A 15190-nucleotide genomic window follows, 5' to 3' on the forward strand; every position below is an offset into this window, starting at 1 on the left:
TCTCACCTCGGGGTCCTCGTCCTTCTTCTTTTTGGCGGGGGGAGGTGGGGGCGCCGGGGCCGCCTCCTGGGCCGGGCTGACAGCCTTGGGCCCCGGGGACCCCTGGGAACAGCTGGGGACCTGTGGCTGGATGATTATTACCTGTTGACGTATGATACGCACAGACACAGTAGATATACATCATTAGCGGAGCCCGACCGATGTGTGACAAAAATACTCCAAAGGAGTGTGGGGGGGGACCAAAATAATAGTTATTGCAGAGAACATGGCACTTTTTTTATTATGTCATAAACTGCCATAATTTAACCCATTAGGACCGGGAACGCATCTGTGTAATTTTTTTGATTTCCTTCGCTATTCAAAAATAGCAGATCTACACACGCTTGTAGATGTGCTATTTTTTTGAAAATTGTGGAAAATTGGTGCAAATCTTTGAATTTTTTTTTTTAAGCAAACATTTTTAACTCAAATCTTTGCTTCTATGGGATTCTACAAATGTCTTCTAAATCGTAACAGTCTTTTGAAAAAACGTATGTTGCTATATCAGTGGTTCTCAAACTTTTTTGAAAACAAGTTTTGAGACCAATACTTTTGTACTTTTACTCGAGTAAATTTAGAATTCCGGACTTTTACTTGTAACAGGGTACTTCTGCATTGCAGTATTGATACTTTTACTTAAGTAAAACATTTGAGTACTTTTTCCATCACATTTTTTTTTGACACCCACCTTGTTGTCGGAGCTGAAGAGCAGCGGCTGCACCTTGACGGCGTCGCCGAGCGCAGACACGCCGTTTCCCGTGGCCGGCGAGGAGGCGGCGATGATGGCGTACGCCACGCCCACCCCCATGGGGACGGCGTGGGCAGGAGGCATGGGGGTGCCGCTGCCCGCCACGTCCTTCTGGGTCTGGGGCTGCGGCGGTGGAGGGGGTATGGGTATGTGTATGAGGGGCAGCATGGGCGAAGGGTCTCCCAGGCCGTTGGGGAGGGCTGTCAACGAGCATAAGATTTCAGTTGATGATTCATTGTCGAACAAATGATTGCGATTAACTATTTCATTTTTTGGCATTGAACATTGAATCAATATTGCAATAACGTTTTGCCTTTTTAGGTACAAATTGCACAGGGCAGATATGACAAATACATTCAGACAGAAATTATTATTGGTATCGGACAATGACCGATACCAATAATCAAAATAAACCACAGCCAAAACAGGCCATATTTAATAATTTCATGCTTTAACCCATTGAGACCTGAAGCCGATTCTACATGTCTCCTAAATCCCAACAGTTTTCTGAAAAACGTATGTTTTTATATCAGTGGTGCTCAATCTTTTTCATGTCAAGGACCCCCAAAATGATATGTATTTGGCCGCGGACCCCCATCAAAATATTTTGTTCCAGGGACCCCCCAGAAGCAACGATTTGAGTTAAAAATGTTCGCTTTAAAAATATATATATTCAAAGATTACCACACATTTTCACGATTTTTCAAAAATAGCAGATCTACAAGCTCATAGCGCGGCACTCGGTGCCGCGCTATGAGCTTGTATATCTGCTATTTTTGAATAGCCAAAGTGTAAAATAATGCTTTTTTAGCTCAAATCTAAAAATGACACAGTTCCAGGTCTCAATGGGTTAAAAGAAATGTAGTGTACATCGAAATACAAGCTTACAACGCGTCGCATCAATCATGAGCTTGTAGATCGGCTATTTCCGCTATTACTTCGGGAGATGAATTAATCGTCCGTCGGGTAATATTGCGATCAGGGCGATGTGTGTAATAACTGTGACTGGGTGGGTGTGTAGTATATACCGTTGGGCTGGTGCTCGGGGCTGAAGGTGCTGTTGGCGGTGGGCAAGGCGGGGCCCTGGTGGTGGTTCTTGGCGCTGATGACAGTGGTGGCCCCCCGCTGCAGCAGGCCCAGGGACCCCCCGCTCAGCTGCTCCTGACCGGGGCTGTGGGGAAGGCTGTCTGGGATGTGGGTCTTTGGCCTAACCTGGTGGAGGAAGGACAACAAGATTAGAATACCTTCATACATACCCATTAAGACCCGGGAACGCATCTCTGTCATTTTAACATTTCTTTGGCTATTAAAAAAAAAATAGCAGATCTACAAGCTCATAGAGCTTTTTGAAAAATCGTGAACATTTGTGCAAATATTTGAATATGTTTTGAAGCGAACATTTAAAAAATATATGTTTTGGACGCCCAAATGTTTACGTCCCTGTCTCTCAAACTCTCTCTCTCACACACACACACACACACACACACACACACACACACACACACACACACACACACACACACACACACACACTGAAGATGACCTGTCATTCAGAGAGTGAACACCATGGCAGACACTTGCTCGTGTGTCATGTGTTTCTCTGCTCCCAAACCTCTTGTCTTTCACTCTGTCTCTCTCTCCTACCGTTTCATCTCTCTCCTACCGTTTCATCTCTCTCCTACCGTTTCATCTCTCTCCTACCGTTTCATCTCTCTTCTACCGTTTCATCTCTCTCCTACCGTTTCATCTCTCTCCTACCGTTTCATCTCTCTTCTACCGTTTCATCTCTCTCCTACCGTTTCATCTCTCTCCTACCGTTTCATCTCTCTTCTACCGTTTCATCTCTCTCCTATCGTTTCATCTCTCTTCTACCGTTTCATCTCTCTCCTACCGTTTCATCTCTCTCCTACCGTTTCATCTCTCTCCTACCGTTTCATCTCTCTTCTACCGTTTCATCTCTCTCCTACCGTTTCATCTCTCTTCTACCGTTTCATCTCTCTCCTACCGTTTCATCTCTCTCCTACCGTTTCATCTCTCTTCTACCGTTTCATCTCTCTTTTTCTGTTTCATCTCTCTTCTACCGTTTCATCTCTCTTCTACCGTTTCATCTCTCTTTTTCTGTTTCATCTCTCTCCTACCGTTTCATCTCTCTTCTACCGTTTCATCTCTCTTTTTCTGTTTCATCTCTCTCCTACCGTTTCATCTCTCTCCTACCGTTTCATCTCTCTCCTACCGTTTCATCTCTCTCCTACCGTTTCATCTCTCCTACCGTTTCATCTCTCTCCTACCGTTTCATCTCTCTCCTACCGTTTCATCTCTCCTACCGTTTCATCTCTCTCCTACCGTTTCATCTCTCTCCTACCGTTTCATCTCTCTTCTACCGTTTCATCTCTCTCCTACCGTTTCATCTCTCTCCTACCGTTTCATCTCTCTTCTTCTGTTTCCAGCGGTAGCATGTAACCCCCTAGTAGGGAGACTGGGGTCAAATGTAACACACTCAATAATTCTAATCAGAAACAAGCTAGAGAGATGAGACTTCTTCTTTATTATTACCAGACAACAACATAAACCACTCATGCTCTGTTTTAGTGTGGAGGGCAGCGATCCAGGTGTCCCGATCTACAAGCTCACAAGTCATCGTATTATCAAAATTATGAAACGTGATATTATGAATAATGACTATTCTTCTATGTTTGATACTGAAAGTATATTTTGAAGCCAATACTTTTGTACTTTTACTCAAATAAATGTAGGAATAAAGGCATTTTACTGTCCTACATTGCGGTATTGCTACTTTTACTTTAAAAAATCTGAGTACTTATTCCACCCCTCACTCACTCTCTCACTCACTCAGTTGCATACACACACACACACACACACACACACACACACACACACACACACACACACACACACACACACACACACACACACACACACACACACACACACACACACACACACACACACACACAGAGAGAGCAGCCTCCTCCGTGCCCCCTGTGTGTTCGTTGATGCGCGTCCAAACGTGAGCAGGATCCTAATGCCGGCCGTCGTCCAATGAGAGGACAGAGCTGGACGGAGGGTGAGGGTGTGGTGTGTGTGTGTGTGTGGGGGGGGGTTGTTGGATGACGGGATGAAAAGTGACCGCCACAACCAACACACCCGATGTCCTGCAGCCCGACTCATTCCAGCTGGATGTTTGTCTTGGTTGTATTGGATTTGGACGGCACAAATTAGATCTATACAGTAACGCTGTGTAATCTGCTCTTTGATTGGTTCACTGTGGGTGTGTTTGGAGGAAAGGCTTTGGTTTGTTTGCAGTGGTGCGTGCTGCCCCCCGGTGGCCATACCCACACGCTGCACGTGGGTATAACACTTGACAAGCCTGCATCTCTACACCAGTGGTTATCGATTATTTTTTTTTAAATTGGGCTAAATATTTTACAGCCAAACAGTGGTGGAAAAAAGTACTCAAATGTTTTACTTAGGTGAAAGTATCAATACTGCAATGTGGAAGTACTCTGTTGCAAGTAAAAGTCTGGAATTCAACATTTATTTGAGTAAAAGTACAAAAGTATTGGTATCAAAATGTACTTAAAGTGCCAAAAGTAAAAAGTACTAAAATGTTTGAAAATAGCAGATCTACAAGCTCACAACGCGCCGCGATGCGACGCGTTGTGAGCTTGTAGATCGTCTATTTTCAAATAGCCTAGGTATAAAATAGGGCTAAAGTGGTTAGTGTATGTTTTATAATGTAATAATGTATCGCAACCAGTCACTAAAGTTTTCAAATAATTGTAGTGGAGTAAAAGTACAATATTTAAATATGTAAGTAAAAGTATTGAAAATTGTAAATACTCCAGTAGGCCTAAAGTAAACGTGCCTCAAAATTGTACTTAAGTACAGTACTTGAGTAAATGTACTTCTTTGTTATTTACACCACTGCAGCCAAATACATGACATGCAAAAATTTGAGAAGCACTGCTCTATACCGCCTGGCCCAACTCCCTGTTGGACCACCATCATCATCACAGCAGTTTAATGAGCCGCGGACGCTGCGAACATAAACCTAAAGGAGTTTTCCTTCGCTTTGTTGAGTTCCTCCTCCACTGTTACTGAGGGAGAGGGGAGGGGAGGGGTGGGGTGGGGTGGGGTCACGTTCAGCACTGACATGGAAAACCCTCAGAGGTTTGCTCCTAGAAGGGGGTTATAATCAGTGGTGTGTGTACTCAACCCCCCAGTACCTGGGTCAAAGTATACGTAGATATTCCCGGTCAAATATTACTCAGTGGTGGAAAAAGTACTCACATTTGTTACTTAAGTAGAAGTATCAATACCGCGATGTAGAAATACTGTTACAAGTAAAAAGTCCGGTGATCAAAATGTACTTGGGTAAAAGTACAAAAGTATTGGCATCAAAATGTACTTAAAGTACCCAAAGTTAAAGTACTCATTGTGCAGAACCCCCCATCTCAAAATATGTTGTTCCTGGGACCCCCCAGAAGCAAAGATTTGAGTTAAAAATGTTCGCTTTAAAACAACATATATTCAAAGATTTGCACACATTTTCCACGACTTTTTCAAAAATAGCAGATCTACAAGCTCGTAGCGCGGCACTCGTGCCGCGAAAATAGCAGATCTTGAAAATAGCTTGTTGATCTGCTATTTTTGCCTAATGCCCTCTAGCCTGGCGTAGCCAGACTTTATCACTGCGTGGATATGAGTCTGGTGCTTCTATGAGGATGTTTTTTTCCCCAAGGGGGCGGGATCAAAACAATGGCCCTCGACGCAATTGGTTAGAGACCTACCAATTACAGTCTCCCATATTTGAGCCCTGATTGGTCACCCCAGAGCAGGAAATGGATTCATAAAAATCGCAAATCGCAGAGAGGGCTATTTTTTTTTGCACTTGCAGATTTGTTTGATCCCAGGCTAAATGCCCCCCCCCCCCCCCCGTCAATCAAGCGTATTTTCATAATCGTGATAATACAGTTGATCGCAACATTTTGAGGCCACAATAAACATCATAATCATATGGGAGCAGTGGTGGAAAGTAACTAAGTACATTTACTTAAGTACTGTACTTAAGTAACATTTTGAGGTATTTGTACTTTACTTGAGTATTTCCAATTTCCAATACTTTTACTTCTACTCCACTACATCTCAGAGTCAAATATTGTACTTTTACTCCACTACAATTATTTGAAAACTTTAGTTACTAGTTACATATCAGATATAAACTATGATATAATGAAACATACATTAACCACTTTAGCCCTATCTTATACCGAGGCTATTTGAAAATAGCAGATCTACAAGCTCACAACGCGTCGCATCGCGACGCGTTGTGAGCTTGTAGATCGGCTATTTTCAAATATTTAGTACTTTTACTTTTGGTACTTTAAGTACATTTTGATGCCAATACTTTTGTACTTTTACTCGAATACATTTTTTATTCTGGACTTTTACTTGTAACAGAGTATTTTTATATTGCAGTATTGGTACTTTTACTTAAGTAAAGAATTTGAGTACTTTTTCCACCACTGTATGGGAGGAGGGAGAGAAGGGTCATGTTCAGCATGGAGCTGGAAAAGCCCCAGAGGTTTTGCTTTCTAGAAGGGGATTATAATCACTCCACAGCCTGCAGAACAGGATGTCCCTTTCTGTGAAGGAGATCCTCTTGCAGTGCTGGAAGAACTACTCTGATTTCTTAAGTACTGTCAAAAAGTGCCAATGCCACCATGTAGAAATGCTTTGTTCACAAGTAAAAGGCAGCCTGTATCAAAGTGTTAACGGTAAGTAAACGTACAAATGTTTTGGCATCAAAGTATACTTTTAAGTACCAGAGGTAAAAGTAGCCTACTCGTGTCACAATTTGTATTATTATTTTAGTTTATTAAAACAAAATGTACAGACGATCTCAAGTTTGTTGTGAGCTTGTAGATCGAGCTTTTTTTCAAACAGCGTGTAAATAAGTGTAAAATAGGGATTAAGTGGTTAATGCATGTTTGCAATAATAATCTAAATCCGCAAAGTAACGAAATAACTAACGTTTTAAAATAATTGTAGTGGAGTAAAAAAGTGCAACATTTGCCTCTTGAGGTGTGGTGTTGTAGAATCGAAAAATGTTAAATACTCAAGTAGTAAGTAAAAAACGACCCCAGTATTGTACTTACAGTAAGTACAGTACTTGAGTAAATGTACTTTGTTACTGTCAACCACTGCCCAGCAACAAGCAGGACAGGATGTCCCCTTTTTGTAAAAGAAAAGAAAATGTCTCAAACCGGGAAGGAAAAATCTAACACGTTGCCAGTCCAGGCTTGAATTATTGAACTGGATGTGGTCAAAGACGGACTAAGGGCAGTGGTGTAAAGTAACTAAGTACATTTACTCAAGTACTGTACTTGAGTACAATTTTGAGGTGCTTTTACTTTACTGGAGTATTTCCAATTGTCTATGCTTTCACTCCACTACACCTCAGAGGCAAATATTGTACTTTTACTCCACTACAATTATTTGAAAACTTCAGTTACTAGTTACTTTGCAGATATAAATGATTATATTATAAAACATACATTAACCATTTCAGCCCTATTTTATACATAGGCTATTTTCAAAAACTTTTAGTACTTTTACTTTTGGTCCTTAAATACATTTTGATACCAATATTTCTGTACTTTTACTCAAGTCAATGTTTTCATTCCGGACTTTTACTTGTAACAGAGTACTTCTAACATTGCAGTATTGATACTTTTACTTCAGTAAAACATTTGAGTACTTTGTCCACCACTGGCTAAGGGCAACAAGGTGCTATTGGCAGATGGAAGATAATCAGACAATCCTGGCGACAGAAAAAGGACCGGGGTTAGATTTCTTTCTCAGTATCGCTGGCTTATGGGCTCATGGATACAGTATCTTGGATTTCTGACTCGTATCCCTGCTGACCAGCTTTGTTCAGGAGATGCTGTCCACATGCACCGTAAACCCACTTATACCTGAGGCCCATTCTACAAATGTCTTCCAAATCCTAACAGTTTTCTGAACAAACTATTGTTGCTACTGTGGTGCTCAAAAAAATAAAAAAAAATACAAATATATATATATATATATATATATATATATATATAAATTCAAATATTTGCACAAATGTTGACCTGAGGCCGATTCTACAAAATGTCAGTTTTTAGAATGTCTTCTAAAAACTGTATGTCAAGGACCCCAAAATGTATTTGGCTGCGGACCCCCCATCTCAAAATACTTTGTTCCAGGGACCCCCAGAAGCAAAGATTTGAGTTAAAAGTGTTCGCTTTATAAGAATATAATATTCAAAGATGTTCACACATTTTCACGATTTTTTCGAAAAAATAGCAGATCTACAAGCTCGTAGCGCGGCACTCGGTGCCGCGCTACGAGCTTGTATATCTGCTATTTTTGAATAGCCCAAAGTGTAAAATAATGCTTTTCAGCTCAAATCAAAAAGTGACACGGGGTGCGTTCCAGGTCTTAATGGGTTAAAATAGCAGATCTTCAAGCTCGTAGCGCGGCACTCTGCCCTCTTCCCACCACTGGCTCTGCCTCCCATTTTGATTCACTAGGTTGCTCCTCGCAGTCGACTCAGAGCATCTGCTGGTGCCAGGAAGGCGTTGTTATGCACTAAACCAAACACTAAACCAAACTGTCCACACAGAAACAGTACAGTCCCCAAGGCCTTTGGACCCGGCCCAGTTTGCATACAGGGCAAACAGGTGTGTGGGAAAAATAACTCAAATTCTTTAATAAAAGTACCAATAGTGCAATATAAAAATACTCTGTTACAAGTAAAAGTCCAGAATTCAAAATTTACTTGAGTAAAAGTACAGAAGTATTGGCATCAAAATGTACTTAAAGTACCAAAAGTAAAAGTACTAAAATGTTTGAAAATAGCAGATCTACAAGCTCACAACGCGTCGATGTGAGCTTGTAGATCGACTATTTTCAAATAGCCTAGGTATAAAATAGGGCTAAAGTGGTTAATGTATGTTTCATAACGTAATAATTTATATCTGCAAAGTAACTAGTAGGCTAACTCAAGTTTTCAAATAATTGTAGTGGAATAAAAGTACAATATTTGCCTCTGAGGTGTAGTGGAGTAGAAGTAAAAGTATTGGAAATTGGAAATACTCAAGTAAAGTACAAATACCTCAAAATTGTACTTACTGTAAGCACAGTTCTTAGGTAAATGTACTTGGTTACTTTCCACCACTGACGACCGACGCCACACGCACACACACGCACACACACACACACACACACACACACACACACACACACACACACACACACACACACACACACACACACACACACACACACACACACACACACTGCCCTGACACACGCCCGCAGACAGGAGGGACACCTACGACGTCAGCAGGTTGAAGAGAACAGTCTCTACCCACACCGGTAGGCCTGCTGTCACTACTATTACATAATTGCCTAAGTAATCGCACTCATTTGAGATAATCGCAACCATTATGAGAGAATAGTCCTAATCGTCACAGTCCCTTTCATCCTACGGACCGTGTGTTTCTCCTCAATGGATTGGTTGACCAATATCGATCTGAACTTGCACACGGGCATTGATCATTAGCATAATATGAAGAGGGAAAAAAAATAGAATGACGATACATACAGTACATTTCAGCCATTTGAAAATAGCCGATCTACAAGCTCACAATGTTGCGAGCTTGTAGATCGTCTATTTTCAAAAGATTTTAATACATTTTTTACATTTGAAAGCTTGAAAATGGGACAATCTGCATAATTGGTATTTTGTACTTTTACTCAAGTAAATTTGTATTTCCGGACTTTTACTTCTAACAGAGTATTTCTATATTGCAGTATTGATACTTTTAACCCATCAAGACCTGGAACTGTGTCATTTTTAGATTTGAGATAAAAAGCATTTTACACTTTGGGCTATTCAAAAATAGCAGATATACAAGCTCATAGCGCGGCACCGAGTGCCGCGCTATGAGCTTGTAGATCTGCTATTTTTGAAAAATCGTGAAAATATGTGCAAAATCTTTTAATATATATATTTTTAAAGCGAATATTTTAACTCAAATCTGTGCTTCTGGGGGGTCCCTGGAACAAAATATTTTGATGGGGGTCCGCGGCCAAATACATATAATTTTTGGGGGTCCTTGACATGAAAAAGATTGAGCACCACTGATATAGAAACATACGTTTTTTTTCAGAAAACTGTTGAGATTTAGGAGACATGTAGAAACGGCTTCAGGTCTCAATGGGTTAAGTAAAAACATGTTGTACTTTTTGTGTGCGTGTGTGTGTGTGTGTACGCGTGCGTGCACATTGGTTACCTGAGGTAACACGGTGGTTGCTTGTCCTGCAAGCCTGTGCAGAGAGCTGACTTGAGGCACCTTAATGGGCACTGCTGTGATGAGGGTTCCAAGCATCTGAGAGACAGAAAGACAAGACAGACAGAGGGGAGGAAAGAAAGAAAGTTACACCAAATGAAACCGACTGTGCGTCTCCTGGCCATTGCTCCGCCACAGTTATCTGAAAGTCATGGCAGTCTAAGAGGTATTTTACGGTCACACCTGCCCTGTCCTCCCTGGGCTGGTTTGTAAAAAAAAGAGAAACCGCTGAGTGCTGAATCGGGACTGTGACAACAATAGCCAAGCGTTGCAAGTCACAGCAGCCTTTCCCAGCACTCACTCACTCGCTCACTCAGTCAGTCACCGCAACAGATTAGCCTGAAGGTCACTTTGGGCCGAGGGAGGGATTATTTTTATTGGAGATGTGTTTTTTTTTCTCTCAATGGAGATTCGGTCTCGCTCTCGAGGCTTCCAGACTCTGGGCGTTAACCCGTTAAGGCCTCGATTTGGGTTTCCGATTCTACACAATATTTAGATTTTATTCAAAAATAGCAGATCTACAAGCTCATAGCGCGGCACTCGGTGCCGCGCTATGAGCTTGTATATCTGCTATTTTTGAATAGCCAAAGAAATCTTAAAATGACACAGATGCGTCCCAGGTCTCAATGGGTTTTAAGGCAAACTGTTTGGCAAGGTGTCAGGAAAATGTGTAAAAGAAACATGCATGAGACCTCCAGCCACTTGTCATTATAGGCGAAGATTTGGTGAAAATAGCAGATCTACTGTATAAGCTCACATTTTACAAGCTTATTAATTATTTTTTTTTAATTTAGAGTAGCCAATCATTTTGTACCCCTTTTAGTCGTTATGCCAATTGATTCCTCCCCCCACACATTTTCTGTGTTGACACTGCTGCCGTATCCTACTGACTCGTCTGCTAGTGAGGAGCCCCCACCAGGAGGACGTAGAGCCTTCGTTCTACTCCTCCCGCCCAACATTCCCCAGCCCGTAGGAGTACATGCAATGACCCATATCACCCTCCCCGTCCAGCTTCCGTCCCCCGAACACGAGCCATTTGTGTTCGTGTAGACGGCTCGACAAAGTCAGTCGCACCACGGTGGATTCGAACCCACAACCTCCGTGGTGGTGGGCAGTGACTTTACCACTGTGCCACCGGAGCGCCCGTCCACTTATTACATTTTTCAAATGTCATAAAGATAGGCATTAATAAGCTACAAGCTTCTCCCTATACCTTTTCAATCAGCTTTTAATCAGCATTAACACCGGGAGAAGCATCTGTGTCATTTTTAGATTTGCGCTAAAAAGCATTATTTTACACTTTGGCTATTTAAAAATAGCAGATATACAAGCTCATAGCGCGGCACTCGGTGCCGCGCTATGAGCTTGTAGATCTGCTATTTTTGAGAAATCGTAAAAATGTGTGCAAATCTTTGAATATATATTTTTTTTCAAGCGAACATTTGTAACTCAAATCTTTGCTTCTGGGGGTCCCTGGAACAACATATTTTGAGATGGGGGTCCTTGGTCAAATACATATACATGTTGGGGTCCTTGACATGAAACAGTTTGAGAACCACTGACAAAAAAAAGAATCTTGTAATAACATTTAAAAAGCTTTATGATTTACTATTTTCACATTTTGACATACAACAAAGTACATAGAGTTTAAGTGGTATATTGGCTTTAAGAGGGCCAGCATGGATGGCAGGCTAGCTATACCTATATACGCCATTAGCAAACAGAGAGACTGTGTACAGCATCACGGACTGACATGCTAGACCTAATGCACTCTTGATTCTCTCCGTGTTATTGATGGAAAAACCTTTTTTCTTTCAAGGATAGCCGGGCAATCTACTCCCCTATCTGCCTCTGCTCTGTCTCCATTGAGCTGGGAGGTTGAGTGAGATCAAATGCGGGGGAGGGGAGGGCGGTGGTACGATCTGATCCAAGCCCAGCAGGGGAATAGTCACGTAGGCAATACAGTACATCCCAAATTTTGGCATAGCTTTTTCATTATTTTAATTTATTTTATACACATACTGTACACCAGTGGTGTAAAGTAACTAAGTACATGTACTCAAGTACTGTACTTAAGTAACATTTTGAGGTGTTTTTACTTCACTGGTGTATTTCCAATTTTCAGCACTTTTACTTCTACTCCACTACAGCTCAGAGGCAAATATTATACTTTTACTCCACTACAATCATTTGAAAACTTTAGTTACTTTTGATTATCATTACAAAACGTACATTAACCTCTTCAGCCTTACATGCATTTTGGCCATTTGAAAATAGCCGATCTACAAACTCACATGTGACGCATTGTGAGCTTGTAGATCGTCTATTTTTAAAGGATTTGTATACATTTTATATATTTGAAAACTTGTGAAATGGGACATTCTGCACAATGAGCACTTCCTACTCTTGGTACTTTAAGTACATTTTGATACCAATACTTTTGTACTTTTACTCAAGTAAAATTTTGAATTTCAGACTTTTACTTGTAACAGAGAGTATTTCTACATTGCAGTATTGATACTTTTTACTTAAGTAAAACATTTGAGTACTTTTTCCGCCACCGCTGCACACACACACACACACCCAATCTAGCCGGTGAGCTAAAACCAGAAAAGCCCCATTAAGTGTGAAAATGATTAACAGATAGGGGTCAATGATAATGGCTCTCGACCGGCTTCCCGCTGAGACTCACATTTTGCATTAACCTTGAAGCGAGGAGGCAAGTTATTAAATATGACATTATTCTATTTAAGTTTATGGTTTTGACAGACGACTTTTTAGGGTTCCTGACCTCTGGTTGAGAAGCACTGTGTCTGACGCTCTGTGGCTGTCCTTCACATGCTGTAAATCAGCATAATTCATCCTCATTTCTACAGGCAGTCAAATGAACTGACATAATTACAGTTACTTGTCATTAATTTGCTCTGTGACTGATTATAGTATACTTAAAACAGGTGTGATGCATAAGTTGATCCAATCCAGCCTAAAGTGTCACTTAAACCTTTAAGACCGGGAACGCATCTGTGTCATTTTTTTATTTTTATTTGGCTATTCAAAAACAGCAGATATACAAGCTCATAGCGTGGCACTGAGTGCCGCGCTATGAGCTTGTAGAAAAAGTAACTAAATTAGTAACTAAAGTTATCAAAAAGTTTGAGAACCACTGATATTATAGGAACATACGTTTTTTCTAAAAACTATTAGGATTTAGAAGACATTTGTGGAATCCCCCAGAAGCAAAGATTTGAGTTACAAATGTTTGCTTTAAAAAAATACATATTCAAAGCTTTGCACAAAATTTTCCAGGATTTTTCAAAAAAAATAGCAGATCTAAAATAGATCTAAAATAGCAGATCTACAAGCTATGAGCTTGTAGATCTGCTATTTTTTTTGAAAAATCCTGGAAAATTTTGTGCAAAGCTTTGAATATGTATTTTTTTAAAGCAAACATTTGTAACTCAAATCTTTGCTTCTGGGGGATTCCACAAATGTTTGTATATCTGCTATTTTTGAATAGCCAAAGAAATCTGAAAATGACAGAGATGCGTTCCGGGCTTGAATGGGATAAGATTCAATGAAATGTAATCATTGGTTTGGTTTAGTGCAATCCTTTATATTTGAACACTCTTTGATATGCAAATTGTACAGTATGGTGAGTGTTCATATCACCCAGAGGGGAGTATAAGGTGATGACATGGGATTGTTTTGTTTTGGAGTTAAGCTAATTCTAGTCTGAGCACTCATTCATTGCGTGGGCACAAACACGTCCACAGTGCAACTCCATGGAGATAGATAATACAAAAACAAAATGCTTTTACACTCTCATTGTTCAGCTAACTCTTGAGGATTGTGTTGTGTGGGAGAAAAAAAGGAGATTTGTTACTAATGGAAGCTACGCATACACGAGGAAGGTGATCATAGCATGAGTCTGTCTGTGTTTGAAACATTTTATTATTCTTATTTTCGAGCGAATGGGAGAAAGGACAGGAGAGTCCATTTTCATACAAGACTAAGTAGGCAGTACAACACTATTGGTTGACGTGCTCAGTGTTGTAAAGTAAGAAAGTACATTTACTCAAGTATTGTACTTTTACTCCATTACAACTATTTGAAAACTTTAGTTACTAGTTACTTTGCAGATATAAATCATTATATTACAAAGCATACATTACCCACTTCAGCCCTATATACATGTCGGCCATTTGAAAATAGCCGATCTACAAGCTCACAATGCGTCGCGATGCGACGCATCATAGATCTGCATAATGAATACTTTTACTTTTGGTACTTTAAGTATATTTTGATGCTGTTGTGAGCTTGTAGATCGGCTATTTTCAAATAAAAAGTAACTAGTAACTAAAGTTATCAAGTAACTGTAGTGGAGTAAAAGTACAATATTTTCCTCAGAGATGGGTGTAGAAGTAAAAGTATTGAAAATTGGAAATACTCCACTAAAGTAAAAAAACAAATACCTCAAAATTGTCCTTAAGTACAGTACTTGAGTAAATGTACTTAGTTACTTTACACCACTGGTAGCCGTGTTGGCCCGAGCAGTTAATGCACTGACTGACCATATTACTGCACTCTCCTGTGTCTCTCCTCTCCACTCTACCATATCTTTCCCATCTCATCACTGCCCTGTCTCACTAAAGTACCCCATGTCTTAACCCATTAAGACCGGGAACGCATCTATGTGTCATTTTTAGATATCTTTGGCTATTCAAAATATAACAGATCTACAAGCTCATAGCGCGGCACCGAGTGCCGCGCTATGAGCTTGTAGATCTGCTATTTATTTTTATTTTTTTAAATCATGGAAACTTTGTGCAAATCTTTGAATATACGTTTTAAAACGAATACTTTTAAATCCGATCTGTGCTTCTGGGGGTCCCTGGAACAACATGTTTAGAGATGGGGGTCCGCGGCCAAATACATATAATTTTAGGCATCCTTGGCATGGAAATGTTTGAAAACCACTCGT

The 15190-nt window shown here is 40.5% G+C and overlaps 2 protein-coding genes across 2 annotated transcripts in view; both read right to left on the reverse strand.

Moving 5' to 3' along the window:
- kiaa0930 overlaps positions 1-15190 on the reverse strand; it is a 504210-nt gene that overhangs the window by 119423 nt on the left and 369597 nt on the right. The gene's annotated exons all lie outside the window — the stretch shown is intronic.
- phf21b (PHD finger protein 21B) overlaps positions 1-15190 on the reverse strand; it is a gene marked incomplete at both ends in the record, with an annotated part of 163756 nt that overhangs the window by 13016 nt on the left and 135550 nt on the right. The window contains 4 exon segments of the mRNA XM_084050150.1: positions 7-141; positions 728-987; positions 1816-1999; positions 10153-10248. Of these exon segments, the coding sequence (XP_083906276.1) occupies positions 7-141; positions 728-987; positions 1816-1999; positions 10153-10248 (675 nt within the window).

This window comes from Gymnoscopelus microlampas (genome assembly GCF_963454915.1).
Source record: "Gymnoscopelus microlampas genome assembly, chromosome: 23".
Classification (NCBI taxonomy): domain Eukaryota; kingdom Metazoa; phylum Chordata; class Actinopteri; order Myctophiformes; family Myctophidae; genus Gymnoscopelus; species Gymnoscopelus microlampas.